At 54.1% G+C, this 16468-nt stretch overlaps 1 protein-coding gene across 2 annotated transcripts in view; it reads right to left on the bottom strand.

Annotated features, from left to right (window-relative positions):
- Positions 1 to 16468, bottom strand: part of LOC115083498 (zinc finger protein OZF-like) — a 78895-nt gene that overhangs the window by 14679 nt on the left and 47748 nt on the right. The window contains exon 3 of one of the 2 annotated variants that reach the window (XM_029587357.1): positions 2991 to 3164. In XM_029587357.1, the coding sequence (XP_029443217.1) occupies positions 2991 to 3164 (174 nt within the window). The remainder of the gene's footprint in view (positions 1 to 2990; positions 3165 to 16468) is intronic. The other variant, XM_029587358.1, reaches the window with a different exon arrangement.

The following is a 16468-nucleotide window of genomic DNA, read 5'->3' as shown; positions in this document are numbered from 1 at the left end:
GAGAGGAAGGACCCACCCCGGGAGAGGAAGGGATCCCCGAGTCCCACAGAATGAGTGAAAAGAGAGGGAGGACCCACCCCGGGAGAGGAAGGGCTCCCCGAGTCCCACAGAATGAGTGAAAAGAGAGGGAGGACTCACCCCGGGAGAGGAAGGGATCCCCGAGTCCCACAGAAAGATTGAGAAGAGAGGAAGGACCCACCCCGGGAGAGGAAGGGATCCCCGAGTCCCACAGAATGAGTGAGAAGAGAGGAAGGACCCACCCTGGGAGAGGAAAGGATCCCTGAGTCCCACAGAATGAGTGAGAAGGGAGGAAAGACCCACCCTGGGAGAGGGAAGGGATCCCTGAGTCCCACAGAATGAGTGAGAAGAGAGGAAGGACCCACCCTGGGAGAGGAAAGGATCCCCGAGTCCCACAGAATGAGTGAGAAGAGAGGAAGGACCCACCCCGGGAGAGGAAGGGATCCCCAAGTCCCACAGAAAGAGTGAGAAGAGAGGAAGGACCCACCCCGGGAGAGGAAGGGATCCCCAAGTCCCACAGAAAGAGTGAGAAGAGAGGAAGGACCCACCCCGGGAGAGGAAGGGATCCCCGAGTCCCACAGAAAGATTGAGAAGAGAGGAAGGACCCACCCCGGGAGAGGAAGGGATCCCCGAGTCCCACAGAAAGATTGAGAAGAGAGGAAGGAACCACCCCGGGAGAGGAAGGGATCCCCGAGTCCCACAGAATGAGTGAGAAGAGAGGAAGGACCCACCCCGGGAGAGGAAGGGATCCCTGAGTCCCACAGAAAGAGTGAGAAGAGAGGAAGGACCCACCCTGGGAGAGGAAGGGATCCCTGAGTCCCACAGAAGGAGTGAGAAGAGAGGAAGGACCCACCCTGGGAGAGGAAAGGATCCCCGAGTCCCACAGAATGAGTGAGAAGAGAGGAAGGACCCACCCCGGGAGAGGAAGGGATCCCCAAGTCCCACAGAAAGAGTGAGAAGAGAGGAAGGACCCACCCCGGGAGAGGAAGGGATCCCCGAGTCCCACAGAAAGAGTGAGAAGAGAGGAAGGACCCACCCCGGGAGAGGAAGGGATCCCCGAGTCCCACAGAATGAGTGAGAAGAGAGGAAGGACCCACCCTGGGAGAGGAAGGGATCCCCGAGTCCCACAGAAAGAGTGAGAAGAGAGGAAGGACCCACCCCGGGAGAGGAAGGGATCCCCAAGTCCCACAGAAAGAGTGAGAAGAGAGGAAGGACCCACCCCGGGAGAGGAAGGGATCCCCGAGTCCCACAGAAAGAGTGAGAAGAGAGGAAGGACCCACCCCGGGAGAGGAAAGGATCCCCGAGTCCCACAGAAAGAGTGAGAAGAGAGGAAGGACCCACCCTGGGAGAGGAAGGGATCCCCGAGTCCCACAGAAAGAGTGAGGAGAGAGGAAGGACCCACCCCGGGAGAGGAAGCGATCCCCGAGTCCCACAGAAAGAGTGAGAAGAGAGGAAGGACTCACCCCGGGAGAGGAAGGGATCCCCGAGTCCCACAGAAAGAGTGAGAAGAGAGGAAGGACCCACCCCGGGAGAGGAAGGGATCCCTGAGTCCCACAGAAAGAGTGAGAAGAGAGGAAGGACCCACCCCGGGAGAGGAAGGGATCCCCGAGTCCCACAGAAAGAGTGAGAAGAGAGGAAGGACCCACCCCGGGAGAGGAAGGGATCCCCGAGTCCCACAGAAAGAGTGAGAAGAGAGGAAGGACCCACCCCGGGAGAGGAAGGGATCCCTGAGTCCCACAGAAAGAGTGAGAAGAGAGGAAGGACCCACCCCGGGAGAGGAAGGGATCCCTGAGTCCCACAGAAAGAGTGAGAAGAGAGGAAGGACCCACCCCGGGAGAGGAAGGGATCCCCGAGTCCCACAGAAAGAGTGAGAAGAGAGGAAGGACCCACCCCGGGAGAGGAAGGGATCCCCAAGTCCCACAGAAAGAGTGAGAAGAGAGGAAGGACCCACCCCGGGAGAGGAAGGGATCCCCGAGTCCCACAGAAAGAGTGAGAAGAGAGGAAGGACCCACCCCGGGAGAGGAAGGGATCCCCGAGTCCCACAGAAAGAGTGAGAAGAGAGGAAGGACTCACCCCGGGAGAGGAAGGGATCCCCGAGTCCCACAGAATGAGTGAGAAGAGAGGAAGAGCTCACACCAGGAGAGGGAAGGAGACATCATAGACTGCAGATAGAGAAAATGTTAATGTATGTTGTTATAGACCATGGTTAAGCGAGCTAGAACAGTATTAAATTACAGAGTAAGGAGCTGCAGTCACTGTAAGGAAGATGAGTTAATTCCAAATGGAGGGAGATAATATACTTAACTCACTATAGGGGTTCATGGATTCCCTAAATATAGAGCGATGTGACTGAGGTACTGGGATCTGAGCAAAAGGAATCAGCTGAACATCTAACAGGTCCATAAATCACCACCGGGATCCCTTCGTACTAAGGTCTGCACAGCCCCAGGATTTACTGGACAGGCAGGAGGGCTCCGCCCCTCCACCCCACAGAGGCAGTGGTGGTGGAGGGATGAGGAGCAGTCAGACCCCCTGGAGCTCAGCGACGCTGCCCCTCCCCGTGTCCCCTTCGTCGCGTCGCTCTGCCGTCCTCGTTTCCTCACAGACCTCGAGCCACTTCCGTACACCCCGTTCCCCCCCCCCCCCCCCGTCTACCCCTTACCCCGAGGCATCCCCACCCTCCCCACCATTTACCAAGCTGAAGAACCTCCTTTCTACCTCTTGTGGCCCCGGCCCCCAGCCGCTCAACACTTCTCTCCCCGAATCACAGGGCTCCGTGTAGCCCGGACCGTCGCCGCCACGAGGCGCCAGGCCCGGGCACCAAATACCCCGGAAATCTACGTAACATCGTGCACCGTGACAGCGTCTTTCTGTACCACTACCTCCCCCGCCGCCGACCCCAGTGCGAGGAGCGGCCCTCCAAACCATCCTCGGCTCCGTAATATCTCCCCCTCGCGCCGCCGCAGGCTCACCTGCGCCTCTGCAGTGCCTCCTCCCGCTCTGCAGCGCCACCTGTGATCGTTTCTCACCTGCGTGCGAGCGAGCAGCTTCTCTCCGCCCTGACTCCTCGGCGTCCCGCGGGCCAGGCTCTTCCTCTTGTTTAATCCACGACGGGATATTTGGCTCGATCGCCTGACGTTCTCTTTCTGGAGATATAAGCGAGAAGGGAGTTATATTCCTCTTGCATTCCCGTGAGCAGACCCCCCCCCCCCCCCCAGGATACCGAAAAGAGCTCAGACGAGCGATGGCTGCTGCCTCACGCTTTGTTCAGCCTCTGCCGGAAGACCGGAGTGGGGGGTGGGGAGGTGATGGTGAAGGGGGGGGGGGGGCGGTGTTCCCAGGGTGCAGGAGAGAGCCGGTGTGGTCTCTCTCCTGCTAAACGCATCGTCGCCGGTCTGACTTCAGAAGCGGACAAAGCTAGGGGAAACGTTACTAAAGGACGAGACAGCACACAGCGTCTTGAATTGGGTAGAGTACAGGACCCCCAGACAGCACAGATTCACACGAAGGGAAGATCTCGTCAGAGAGTCCTGACTGAGGGGGGCCGATGCAAAAAAACAAAAAAACTGCGCCGAAAGCGGGCGCTCAGTGTTCAGCGCCCGCTTTCCTAACGCTCCCCCCCCCGGCACCTCTCCTGGGAGTCCACGTTTACCCTAGGCAGCCTCGCCCTTTCCTGGACACCCCCCCCCCCCAGCTCCTCCATCTCCTGGCGTCTCCGCTCCGCTCCCTGGCCGGCCTTACGCTGCTCTCATCTTCCAGGGTCGCAGCACCCTCCGGTCGCTGGCCCCTCTCCCGCCGTCTCCTCCAATAGCTCTGGCTGTTCTGGTGCCTCCCGCCTGGGAGTGACTCGAGCTGCGAGATGCCGACGAGGGGTCCTGACCATTTTCACAGATCCACGGGGCGGGTTCTTTTACACGGACCTGCCCTCCCCCCCCTGTATCGAATTAGCCCCGCATTTTACCGCTCCGGTGTTCCTGTCTTCGGATGCCAGCGGCCCCCCCCCCCTCAGGGGGTCTGCAGCCCTGCTCGGAGCCGGGGAAGGGGGGAACAGGGCTCCGAGGAGGAAGAGTCGGAAGGAACACCAGAAGACATTTCTTCATGGGAAGGGAGGTGGCTGCGAGGAAGGGACTCGCACGGGAGGCGCTGAAGGCAGAGGGGAGCAATTGATCCGAGAAAGCCCGGGACAAGCGGCGGGAATGCCGAGATGCGAGGAAGGGAAGGAAAAGCCAGAGATCACCTTGAGGGCTATGGCCATGCACCAGGAATGAATTTGGGCAGTCGTAGGTGGGCGTTATGGTTCTTATTTGCCATCGCAAACTGTGTTCCTGTGAAACCCGAAAGAAACACAAGATGGCCCTAAGTCTGCCACGCCCGTTCTAAGACACAGGAAACATTGGGACAAGTCTGGATTATATTGGGAAGGCAGTAGAGTGGAGCAGATGGAGAAGACTTCCAAATGACCCTCAGTAAATCAGGCCCTGTGTCTGATAAAGATTCAGATAACACAATCCTTACCCAGGGAGATGAGGGTCTCATAATTCTCCTTCATCACCTCCCTGTAAAGCTCCTTCTGCCCTTCATCTAAATACCCCCACTCCTCCTGGGAGAAATAGACAGCGATGTCCTCAAACGTCACCGGCACCTGAAACACAAACCAGAAACACTCAGGGACACAAGGAGGGGCTCAGCGTGCATCAGATCTCAGCTGGATTTATTCTCCTCACGTTTTATCATGGAACAGAGGACTCCAGACTCCCGTGATCTCTCAGACTTCCTTTCCCGTGTGCACCTTTTAATTTTGGTTTCCTCTCTGGACCCCAGGTCTAAGTATGAGGAAAACTCTCTAATACCAGAGATTGTACCTCTGCAATTTAGGCACTCGTATCCCACACCACAAAATGCGCCCCCTTTGTCAGCCGGCCTGATGCAAGTGGGCAATGGCTAACTCTCCGCACGTGAAACATTCTGAAATCTATGGGGGTGGTGGTGTTCTTGTGACTTTTTCCAATGTCCCCCAAGTATTTTTTAACTGACTCCAAAAAAGTAGCTATGGCTGGATAGATCTATCGAAACTTGTGGATGGATGCTTAATGATTTGAGTTTAGTTCTTGTGTCATAGTTTTCTAAGCCAAAAAGAAACCAAGGCTCAAAGTTCTTGCAAATTTCTGTAAAGCAACACGAACTTGAAAACTAGCAAAACCATTAGCTGGTGCAAAAGCGAGTCCTTTATTTAATACGGGTCAGCTGTTAAAGGCTTACAAGAGACATTAATCACGGGGGGGGGGGCGGTGGGACTGACAGCTGTGACCGGGTCCATGGCTGGCGATCTCTGTCCTCCCCGACATTCAGAAGAAGCTCTCTGACTGGCACGATCCCACCACGCTTCTTACATTAAACTTAACCAGCCACGGTGAAATGCAGTCAGTTACGTGCCGCAAAATGACACTTTAAAAAAAATCCCAATGGGCCGCCCCTTCCGTCCCTCTAACACATTCAAACTGGTCTCGGGCAAAGCACCTGAACCCCACCGTCTGCCCGAGCTTTTCCCCCAAAAGTATTTTCCAAACGTTGCGGGCCTGTTGCTCGAGGAGCCTCCCTACCCGCTTCCCATTAAATGGAAAATGAATGCGGCCTGAGGCCTCCTCCTCTCCCCACCGTCCACCATCCCTTCCTCATAAGAACATAAGAACTTGCCATGCTGGGTCAGACCAAGGGTCCATCAAGCCCAGCATCCTGTTTCCAACAGAGGCCAAAACCAGGCCACAAGAACCTGGCAATTACCCAAACACTAAGAAGATCCCATGCTACTGATGCAATTAATAGCAGTGGCTATTCCCTAAGTAAACTTGATTAATAGCCGTTAATGGACTTCACCTCCAAGAACTTATCCAATCCTTTTTTGAACCCAGCTACACTAACTGCACTCACCACATCCTCTGGCAACAAATTCCAGAGCTTTATTGTGCGTTGAGTGAAAAGGAATTTTCTCTGATTAGTCTTAAATGTGCTACTTGCTGTAATCTTCCTGGCTAGCCAGCACCCCACAAATCCCCCCAGGCATCCAGGACCATGGAAGGCCGGGCCCTGCTCCCTGCGGCCTCCAGCGCTGTCATCAGGTCGTTATCTGCCAGTGATGGTGGCTAGCGCTACCCGCACCTCCGCGGGTCCCAGAGGCTGGGGGGCATTTGGGAGATTGCCCGGTGGGGCGGCAGGGTTGGGGCTGGGGTTATAGTGGGTGTGAGGGGGTGGGGGTGGGGGCCTGCAGGGCACATTTATTTTGGGAGGGGGTAGGGTTGCCAATAGCCGGTTTGTGTCTGGTTAGAAGGTACTAAGCCAGGGCGTGGCCAACCCCCCAGTCCTCAAGGGCCCCCAAATATGCGCAATGAATATGCATGACATGGTTTTACATACAGTGGGGGCAGTGCATGCAAATCTCCCTCATACATATTCATCGTGGAGATCCTGAGAACCAGGCCTGGTTCTCAGGATCTGGAGTTGGCCACCTAAGTAGGCGCTGAATATCCAGTTAGGACGGGCAGCAAATCCTCTCCCCCCACACAGCTTCCGGGTTACAGGGCCGCCACCTATCAGCAGAGAGCTGTGCTCCCCCCCCCCCCCAACTCTTTTCCTGTGCTGTGATTGGACGCCACGGGGAGAGGAGGCGGGGCAGAGCACAGACATCTTGGAATCCAAAGGCTCTACAGATCTGGGCTCCGCCCCCTCCCTCACAGCGTGCTGTGGTTGGTTACCATGGGAGAGGAGGCGGGACAGAGCACAAACCTCCGCTCCCAGTGGCTCTGCAGATCCGGGCTCCGCCCCCTCCCTCACAGCGTGGTTACCATGGGGAGAGGAGGCGGGGCAGAGCACAGACTTCCGCTCCCAGTGGCTCTGCAGATCCGGGCTCCGCCCCCTCCCTCACAGCGTGGTTACCATGGGGAGAGGAGGCGGGGCAGAGCACAGACTTCCGCTCCCAGTGGCTCTGCAGATCCGGGCTCCGCCCCCTCCCTCACAGAGAGAGTACAGGGTGGGGAGAAGACAGAGGGGGACACAGAGGGGGTGGAGGGAAGCAGGATGCTCAGGGGAGGGCAGAGACTCAGAGGGGTCATGGAGGGAAAGATGGGACAGACAGAAAAAACCCCCCACAATGAAGGGAGGAGAGATGAGGCATGAGGGGGAGAGTGGAGAGAGAAAGAGAAAGGCATGGGGGTGGGGGTGGGGAGAAGAGAGTGAGAGAAAGGTGAAGCATGGGGAGGGAGGACACTAGAGACAGCAGGGAAGCAAAGGGTAGGGGGGTACAGTGGACGGGGAGGAGAGAAAAAGAGGGAGCGCACTAAGAGACAGGTGGCACAAGGGGGAGAGAGCTAGCTGGATGAGGTGGATGAAGGGAAAAGATGGCTGGGAGGGTGAGATGGGAGAATGAGGGCTGGGTGAGGTTATGGAGGGAAAACAGAAGAGATACCGGAGGGGTGAAATAACAGATGAGATACAATGGAATGAGAAGAGTGAAGGGGTGGATGGGGAGAAGGGGTGGGGAGGAGAATCAGTGTTAGCTGAGAGAGCAGGAATGTCATAGAAGGGGAAAGAAGAGCCAGGAGGTGAAAGTAGAAGAGAGGGGACAGTATCCTATGGAGAAAGAAAGGTCAAAATAAGTGTCTTGTAATTATCACATGGAATATCTGATTATATGACTGGAAAGTTTTTAACACATTTATATGTACTTTTTACATTTTAGCTGTAATAGCCAGCACCTCACATTGGCAGTAATCTACTCTCTTCAGCTTTATGTCCCTATAGTTGGGCGAGGGATATTATGTACACTGTAACTTTTGATTCTCCTCAACCCTGTCTCCCTGAAATCTATAATCCAAGCTTGGGATGCTTGTGGAGGGGAGATTTGGAACATAGAGGGAGAAAGGAGCAGGATGTGCTTGTGTGGTTATGAAAGAGGAGGCCAAGAGCTTAAGAGTGTGTGAGAAGGAGACTGTTTACAAGTGTGTGGGGAGTGTGAGAAGGAGACTGTGTTTGGGAGTGTGAGAAGGAGACTGGGAGTGTGAGAGAAGCTGTGTTTGGGAGTGTGAGAAGGAGACTGGGAGTGTGAGAGAAGCTGTGTTTGGGAGTGGGAGAAGGAGACTGGGAGTGTGAGAGAAGCTGTGTTTTGGAGTGTGTAGGCTTTGTGAAAAGGCTGTGTGTTTGGGAGTCTGTGGGGAGTGTGAGAAGGAGGTTGTGTGGGAGTGTGTAGGACGTGTGAGAAGAAGGTTGTGTGTTGGGAGTGTGAGGAGACTGGGAGTGTGTGAGAAACTTTGGGAGTGTGTAGGATGTGTGAGAAGGAGGTTGTGTGTTTGGTAGTGTGTAAGACATGTGAGAAGAAGGTTGTGTGGGAGTGTGAGGAGACTGGGAGTGTGTGAGAAACTGTGTTTGGGAATGTGTTGGACGTGTGAGAAGAAGGTTGTGTGTTTGGTAGTGTGTAGGACATGTGAGAAGGAGGTTGTGTGTTTGGTAGTGTGTAAGACGTGAGAAAAAGGTTGTGTGGGAGTGTGAGGAGACTGGGAGTGTGTGAGAAACTGTGTTTGAGAATGTGTTGGACGTGTGAGAAGAAGGTTGTGTGTTTGGTAGTGTGTAGGACGTGTGAGAAGGTTGTGTGGGAGTGTGTAGGACGTGTGAGAAGAAGGTTGTGTGTTTGGTAGTGTGTAGGACGTGTGAGAAGGTTGTGTGTTTGGGAGTGTGTAGGACGTGTGAGAAGAAGGTGGTGTGTTTGGGAATGTGTAGAATGTGAGAAGGAGGTTGTGTTTTTGGGAGTGTGTAGGACATGTGAGAAGAAGGTTGTGTTTGGGCGTGTGTAGGACGTGTGAGAAGGAGGTTGTGCGTGGCTCTATAATGTAATCAGGAAGGAGTAAGTATAGTGAGTTACAGTAGTCAGGAGCAGTCAGGACTTGGAGAAGAGATGGAAAGTCATTGGGGAGAAGGAGGGGATTGGGTTTTTTGAGTAAATGAATTTTGTAAAATGACGTTTTTGTAACAACTGAGATATTGGCAGAGTCAAGGTGCGGTCTCACCATGGAGCGATACAGAGGCATTATGACATTTTCCGTTCTATTAACCATTCCCTTCCTAATAATTCCCAACATTGTTTGCTTTTTTGACTGCTGCAGCACACTGAGCCGATGATTTTAAAGTATTATCCACTATGATGCCTAGATCTCTTTCCTGGCTGGTAGCTCCTAATATGGAACCTAACATCGTGTAACTACAGCAAGGGTTATTTTTCCCTATATGCAACACCTTGCACTTGTCCACATTAAATTTCATCTGCCATTTGGATGCCCAATCTTCCAGTCTTGCAAGGTCCTCCTGTAATGTATCACAATCCGCTTGTGATTTAACTACTCTGAATAATTTTGTTTCGTCCGCAAATTTGATAACCTCACTCGTCGTATTCCTTTCCAGATCATTTATATATATATTGAAAAGCACCGGTCCAAGTACAGATCCCTCAGGCACTCCACTGTTTACCCTTTTCCACTGAGAAAATTGACCATTTAATCCTACTCTCTGTTTCCTGAGAACGGACTCTCCCTTCCCCAGCAGAGCTTACAGTCTAATCGAGACAAACATGCAGGGCAAAATCGGGAATCAGGATTAAAGTGTAAAAGCCGCCTCAGAGTTGGGTTTTTAGCCTAGGTTTGAATAAGACCAGAGAGCGTGCACGACGCACCATGGGCCCGTCGTTCAGCGCCACTTAGCAGGGTAAACGCCAACTTCATGGGGGCAAGCGCCGGCATCTGAATCTATGGCTGCCGTTCATCGGCTGCCGCTGAAGCCGAATATCTACTTCACCTTTGCCACCCGGCAGTGCCATTTTGGAAAATGGCCACCCTCGGGTTCTGAGGCTAGAAGGTGAAGTGGGCCAGTACTGGACCACCTTGGACTTGTTGGCGAATCATGGACGGGGGGAGAGGTTTCCACGAGAACGGCAGGGCTATATTTCTCTCCAAGGAGGTAAGAGGAATGGTAAGCGTGGAGAGAGTCATGGTGGGTCATAATCTGACCCATCTAGAGCAGGGATGGCCAACTCCGCTCCTGGACAGCCACGCGCACACAGGCCTGGTTTTCAAGAAACCCACAATGGATATGCAGCGAGAGAGACGTGCATGCCCGGCCTCCATTGTGTGCCAATCTAGCTCATGCACATTCGTTGTTGAGGTCCTGAAGGGAAGACCTGTTGGTGGCCCAGGAGGAGCGGAGTTGGCCTCCCCTTGCTCTAGAGGCAGACAAACAGATAAGGCAGCAGCGAGGAGGAGGTGACCTTGTTCGTACAGACGTTTGGGGCCAGGCCTCCTTCCTCTGCGGTACCGAGTCCAGTTCTGGATGCCGGGCCTCCGAAAGGACACGGGAAGGCTTGGAGGTGGTCCCAAACCGTGCCAGGCCTGCAGCAGGCACGCAATGGCCTCTGACCTTTAAGGAGGCGAACACACAGACCCCTAGAGAAGAAGAGAGAGCAGAGCCTCTGTATCGCTCCATGGTGAGACCGCACCTTGAATACTGTGTACAATTCTGGTCGCCGCATCTCAAAAAAGATATAATTGCGATGGAGAAGGTACAGAGAAGGGCAACCAAAATGATAAGGGGAATGGAACAGCTCCCCTATGAGGAAAGACTAAAGAGGTTAGGACTTTTCAGCTTGGTGAAGAGACGACTGAGGGGGGGACATGATAGAGGTGTTTAAAATCATGAGAGGTCTAGAACGAGTAGATGTGAATCGGTTATTTACTCTTTCGGATAGTAGAAGGACTAGGGGACACTCCATGAAGTTAGCATGGGGCACATTTAAAACTAATCGGAGAAAGTTCTTTTTCACTCAACGCACAATTAAACTCTGGAATTTGTTGCCAGAGGATGTGGTTAGTGCAGTTAGTATAGCTGTGTTTAAAAAAGGATTGGATAAGTTCTTGGAGGAGAAGTCCATTACCCTCTATTAAGTTCACTTAGAGAATAGCCACTGCCATTAGCAATGGTTACATGGAATAGACTTAGTTTTTGGGTACTTGCCAGGTTCTTATGGCCTGGATTGGCCACTGTTGGAAACAGGATGCTGGGCTTGATGGACCCTTGGTCTGACCCAGTATGGCCTGTTCTTATGTTCTTAGGGATATGTAAGGTCCTGGCCAGGCATGCATGGAGTTCAGTGCATCAAGTGCCTCGCCCAAGGCCGGAGGCAGACTTCACAAAACAAAAAAAAAAAGGCAGCATGCACGGGATTCCCAGATGCAGCCACAGCCCAGAGCAAGATCCATGTCACACAACGCAGGCAATGATTTTCACAGGGCAGTGTCCTGGGGAGCAAAGGGAACAAGGATCTTCTGCAGCTGCAAAGCGATGCCCTGAGCGCAGGAAGACGGGCCTGATGTGATGAGGGGAGGGGCAGGGGGCAGCAGCCTGGCAGGAGCTCTGGGGGGGGGGGGGGGGGGAGGGGGAAAAGCAGCACCCTTCCCTGACCTCAGGCAGGAAACTGCCCCACAACTGCCCGCAGCCTTACCAGGAAAAAAACAAAACAAAGGGGAGGGCATTCGAGGAGCAAAGGGGGAAGAAAAGCCATCCTCAGACCCCCAGGAGTGCAAAGCCTCACCTTCATTGTGCCTGTCAGAGCGGCGGCAGAGCTGTCATTCCCCAATCTCACTGCTTCCAGGGCTCTGCACAAAGGAAGGGGAGGGAAAGAGGAAGCAGAAGCTGAGAGCGTCATAAAGCCAGAGGAGGCAGGCACTGCTGTGGGAGGGGAGGAGAAGCAGGAGGAAGAGCCGCAGAGGCTGCAGGGAATGCATTCAGCGGGGGGGGGGGGGGCACACCCAGGCTGCATCCCCTGCCCCCCTCCTGCCAGTCTCCTACCTGCTGAGCAGAAAGCCCTGCAGCCATTCTCCTGCCCCTTCTCCAGAGCAGGATCTCCAGCCCCGGCTCCCTCCCTGCACGGCCTTCTGTGCTTGGCTGAGTGGCAGTTTATCTCCTGATGGCAGAAGAGCAAGGCGGGGAGGGATACTGGGGGCAGAGCAGGGAGGGCAGGAGTCTGGAGCAGTAGAGGGGGAGTTGGTTTTGATCTGCCTTTGACCGCTGCCCAGCCCCAGAAGGCTGCAGGATCCAGGCATGGTCTGTGGCTGCACTTTCAGGAATATTGTGCCCGGGAGAGTGAAGGTAGAGAGAGCAGAGTTTGCTCCAGAAATCTCTGCCTTTTTCCCCCAAGTCTGCTTGGTCCTATTATTTACCTTCTCCCTTTGACTTTGCTTGTTGAGTTCAAGGAGACTGGGGTTGCAGTGGCGGAGGTAAAGTTAGAACACGCCATCCCTCTGCTTAACACGTGAGTGGAGGAGTAGCCTAGTGGTTAGATCAGGGGGCTATGAAGCAGGAGACCAGGGTTCGAGTCCTGCTGTTGCTCCTTGTGACCTTACCTCAGGTACAAAAACTTAGATTGTGAGCCCTCTGGGGATAGGGAAATTCCTAAAGTACCTGAATGTAATCCACTTTGAAGTGCTGTGAAAAGTAGAATAAAATCAAATAACTGAATCTTTCATTTGCTGCATACTGGCTGTAAATAATGAGATACAGGGCATCACCATTTTTTCAGTGACTACACATATAATATGATGCAACTTTGAAATATCCCTTGGGTATTAGAGGTCTGCGATGAGAGACAGATGAGGCGAGACTAAGTATACCGTACAAGAGAGGAGAGACAGCAGAGATGCGATGCAGACCATTTCCATATTTGAAAGGAGTTAGCGATGCACAAGAATCAAATCTTTTCCGATGAATAGGCAGGCTGTAAACTTAGGGGGGGAGTCGCGATATTAAAACTCCGGAGGGGCTGACTCAGGAACAAGGGCGGGACATTTTTATCAGTGGCGTAAAAAGGTGAACGGGTGACTCAAGCCTTTATTTTTAAGGTGTGAGATGTCTTCCAGTAGGGTTTGAGTCAAAGCATTGGCTCTTCCACTAACAACCGAGGGACTTGCCGGCAATGACTTCAAAGGCAGAACTCAATCATTTGCCCAAATCCTTATGACTTGTTTTAAAATCATGCCATGCATATAAAAACAAAGCAGTATTGACCAAAATCTCCAAAAAGTGCAACTTTCAGCAAAGTTTCAGCTCCGTATAATACGATGGCATGACACTTATCTTCTCCAACGCAGCCTCTCGGTGGCCACGGCACAAAGGACGGAAACAGATACCACAGCCGGCACTGCCAGTGTTGGGCGAAGGATGCCCGCATCAGGGCTTTCTAGACCTAAAAAGAAAAACGTTAAACAATTCACCGTTCCGCAAAAAAGAGAAACTCTTAAGCACCCTAAAAACTCCTTGCATCAGGGGATCGGACGTGCGTCTCATCACCTTCCCATGCCTTCCAAACAAATGAATAAAATGGTCGCCCCCGCCACCCGGTGTCATAAACAGAAGATGCCGCCAAGAAACTCCCCAGTCAGCGCCCGCTAGAAGAGTCCCGAGTCTCGGGAAGATTAGTGGAATGGAATTTGCAGATTGTCAGCTGTGGCGTTGGGCGGCCCGCATGGTTTGTTTGCTGGCCTGGCTTGGTACAGATTCGCCTCCATATTGGTATCCACTTGATGAGGAGAGGAGGGATGTGTGACGGCTTGGAGCCCGGCTGCTTTATTACCATCTGAAGACTCGCCATGCTGGGTAAGACACAAGGGTCCCTCCAGTCCAGTATCCAACAGTGACCAAGCCAGGTCACAAGTAAACGGCAGGATCCCAAGGCGTAGAGATATTCCAAGCTGCTGATCCCAAGTGTAAGCAGGGGATTTCTGCAGCTCCGCCTTAAATAAAGGGTAATGGGCTTTTCCTCCAGGAACTCGGTCACAGAGGACATCTCCCTCCAGTAGAGCTAACCGCAGAAGCCACCCCCATTGTAGATTAGTGTGTGGCGCACAGCTAACGACCGACCGGAGATATCTATTTCTGGCTGGTGGAGGAGAGGCCTTTGGGTTTTGGGCCGGCTCCGTCGGGATAGTGAATGTGAGATTCCCGGGCGTTCCAGCTCTCTTGCCTTGCAGTTAAGAAAGGAGCTGAACACCTTGCAAGCGGTGGGAGAGGCGGTCTCGGGGAGATGTCACGCTGCGGGGGGAGCGGCGGATGATCTCGCTGTCTCTTCTCTGGCGTGACGCGAGGAGCTCAGCTCTTATACAAGCTCCGACCCTGCCCTCTTTTCTCTGCGAGCTCGCTGCAGGCAGCCCTCGGTGCCAGTGTGGGGGGAGGGGGCGGGCATGCATGCGACGGTGCACGGGATCCAGGAGCAAGCCGTGGGTTGCATTCATCACCGTGTGCAGCAGGGCCATCCTCGCTGTCTTTGTCCGCCGACACGCGTGACGGCAGGGACTGCTCCGTGTAGCGCGCCTTGCAGTCGCTGCTGTGCGGAAATTCACGCCCGGTGTTAAGTGGCACAGGAACTTAAGCGGCCCAGTTGCCCGCCTGCACTGCTAGTACCGCGTACAGCTCTCCCCTCCCCCCAGACCACGAGGGGTAACCTCTCGCACGCTCCCGGCCCAGTTTCCCGTGCTCCGGGAGGCAGAGAACTCTCCCGCTCTGTCCTTACCCGGCCAGTGGCGCGGGCTGATCAGGAAACCCCTTCCCAGGGACGCCTCCAGCTGAGTCATGACGACTTGGCCGGAGAAGTGGCTGGACGGGGGCAGAACTTGCCCTCTTGCTGGGTAAGGCAGGAGAGGGGCCCTGCCGCCGGGCACTCGCATTCCCACTTTACCGACGACGCGGGGAGGAGAAGGCTCCCCCACCACCCACCTCTTTCCATGGAGAGGGGTGGGAAGGTTTGACCCCTGAGGGGCGGAGGGGGTCAGAAGAGATACAAGGCCGGCTGGGAATGCTTTTGAATTCAGAGAAATGTTTCCTGTTTTGCATTTTTTTTTTGTACCCTCCGAGTGTTTTGCTCTGCTCGGTGCAAGCCGTGGCTCGTCGGGAACACGACGGAGTGCGGGCGGTTTCGTTATTGGAGCACGCCCGGTCCTTTTCAGGAACCCCGTAGGCCACGTCTGCTCCCACCCAGGCGCCCCTGTCTCCTCCACCACGGCAACGAGTGGATCAGCGCTCAGCCGTGAAAACCCCCCTTGTGAAGGAGGAGTTACCCTGAAAAACCAGTGAGCTAACCTGCCATCCTCCTGCCGGCTCTCTGTCTGGGTGTACCCTGGCTGCTCCTCTGGGACAACGATCTGCCAGCACAGTCCCTTCCAGCCTGCAGAAAAGCTTCACGCTCATCCCCTTGCTTTATAAAGGCATGCATGGCAGAAACGTGAAATCAAGCGCCGAGGCTGATGACTCCTTATGGGCTAAGAGATTAACTGAGGCATGAGCTCTTGAGGGCAGGAGTCCACTTCATCAGATGTAGGAAAGGGACTGGCGAAGGTGGGATTAGACAGAAGTAGGGACCTTTCCCTCGAAAGTCACACCTCAACAAATCTCTTAGCCTACGCTGCCTCCAGACTCTGTGTCACTTTTGCCGCCGCGGACTGGGGGTATATTTGCTAAACTGCGATAAGAACTTGTCATGTGATATCAGCAATTTTTCCCAATAAATCCGCCCCTATTGAAATTGGCTGTTTGACATGCGTTTGCCCACACAACATTTACAAATGCATGCAAAACAGCTAGTGCATATGTAATCCTATGCGAATCATATAACGCAGCTTGCCTCAGAAAGAGCCATGCCACGCTATTGTATCTCAGTCTCAGGAGTCGTAGCTAACTAGCCCCAGAGGCATCCCGATGCTAACGCACATCCCGACGTACCCAGGACGCATCACGTAGCTTAGACGTAACCCTCCCTCCGAAAGTGCAAACATCGCTCCCGGGGGGTCTGATGAAAAGCCCGCCCACCCCGCCACCCGTCGAGGCGACGCAGGATTAGAAAAGTGCAAAACACAGAATAGGAAGTCACGCAGTGACTCCCGGCTGGCCTCGCCAAAAATTGTCCTCCTCTAGCCCCCAGATCTCTCCAACCTGAAACAAAATCCCTGCCTTCTAGTGACCCCTCACCCTCGCAAACCCATTCCCCCCGGACCCCTCCTCTCTTAAGAGAAATCCTTGGTGACTATTGGGGCCCTCCTGGACCCCTGCCTATGCCTACATTTTAAAAGCAGTCGCCGGTGGTCCATGGGTGGCCCAGAGCGCCCCCTAGCTAAGGGCCGGTCAACGCCATTTTCCAAAATGGTGCTGCCTGGCCCTTTCCCCTAACACAGTGATGGTCCTGGGGGAAGTGGGCCCCCACGGTGCATTTTTTCCCCGTTTCCCCCAATGCTAATTTTTGGTCACGGACGTTTTTCCCAGGAGAGGCCAAATATCGCGGATTTCGTACCTCCTGCCATAAAATATCACAGCTTGATTAATGATCCCGCCCCCCTCCCTAAGCTTGACCTCTGTGAGTTTTGTACACGTGTGA

This window comes from Rhinatrema bivittatum, chromosome 2 (assembly GCF_901001135.1).
Source record: "Rhinatrema bivittatum chromosome 2, aRhiBiv1.1, whole genome shotgun sequence".
Classification (NCBI taxonomy): Eukaryota; Metazoa; Chordata; class Amphibia; order Gymnophiona; family Rhinatrematidae; genus Rhinatrema; species Rhinatrema bivittatum.
The sequence above is the reverse complement of the archived record's forward strand: the minus strand, read 5'-3'. Positions and strand labels throughout refer to the sequence as shown.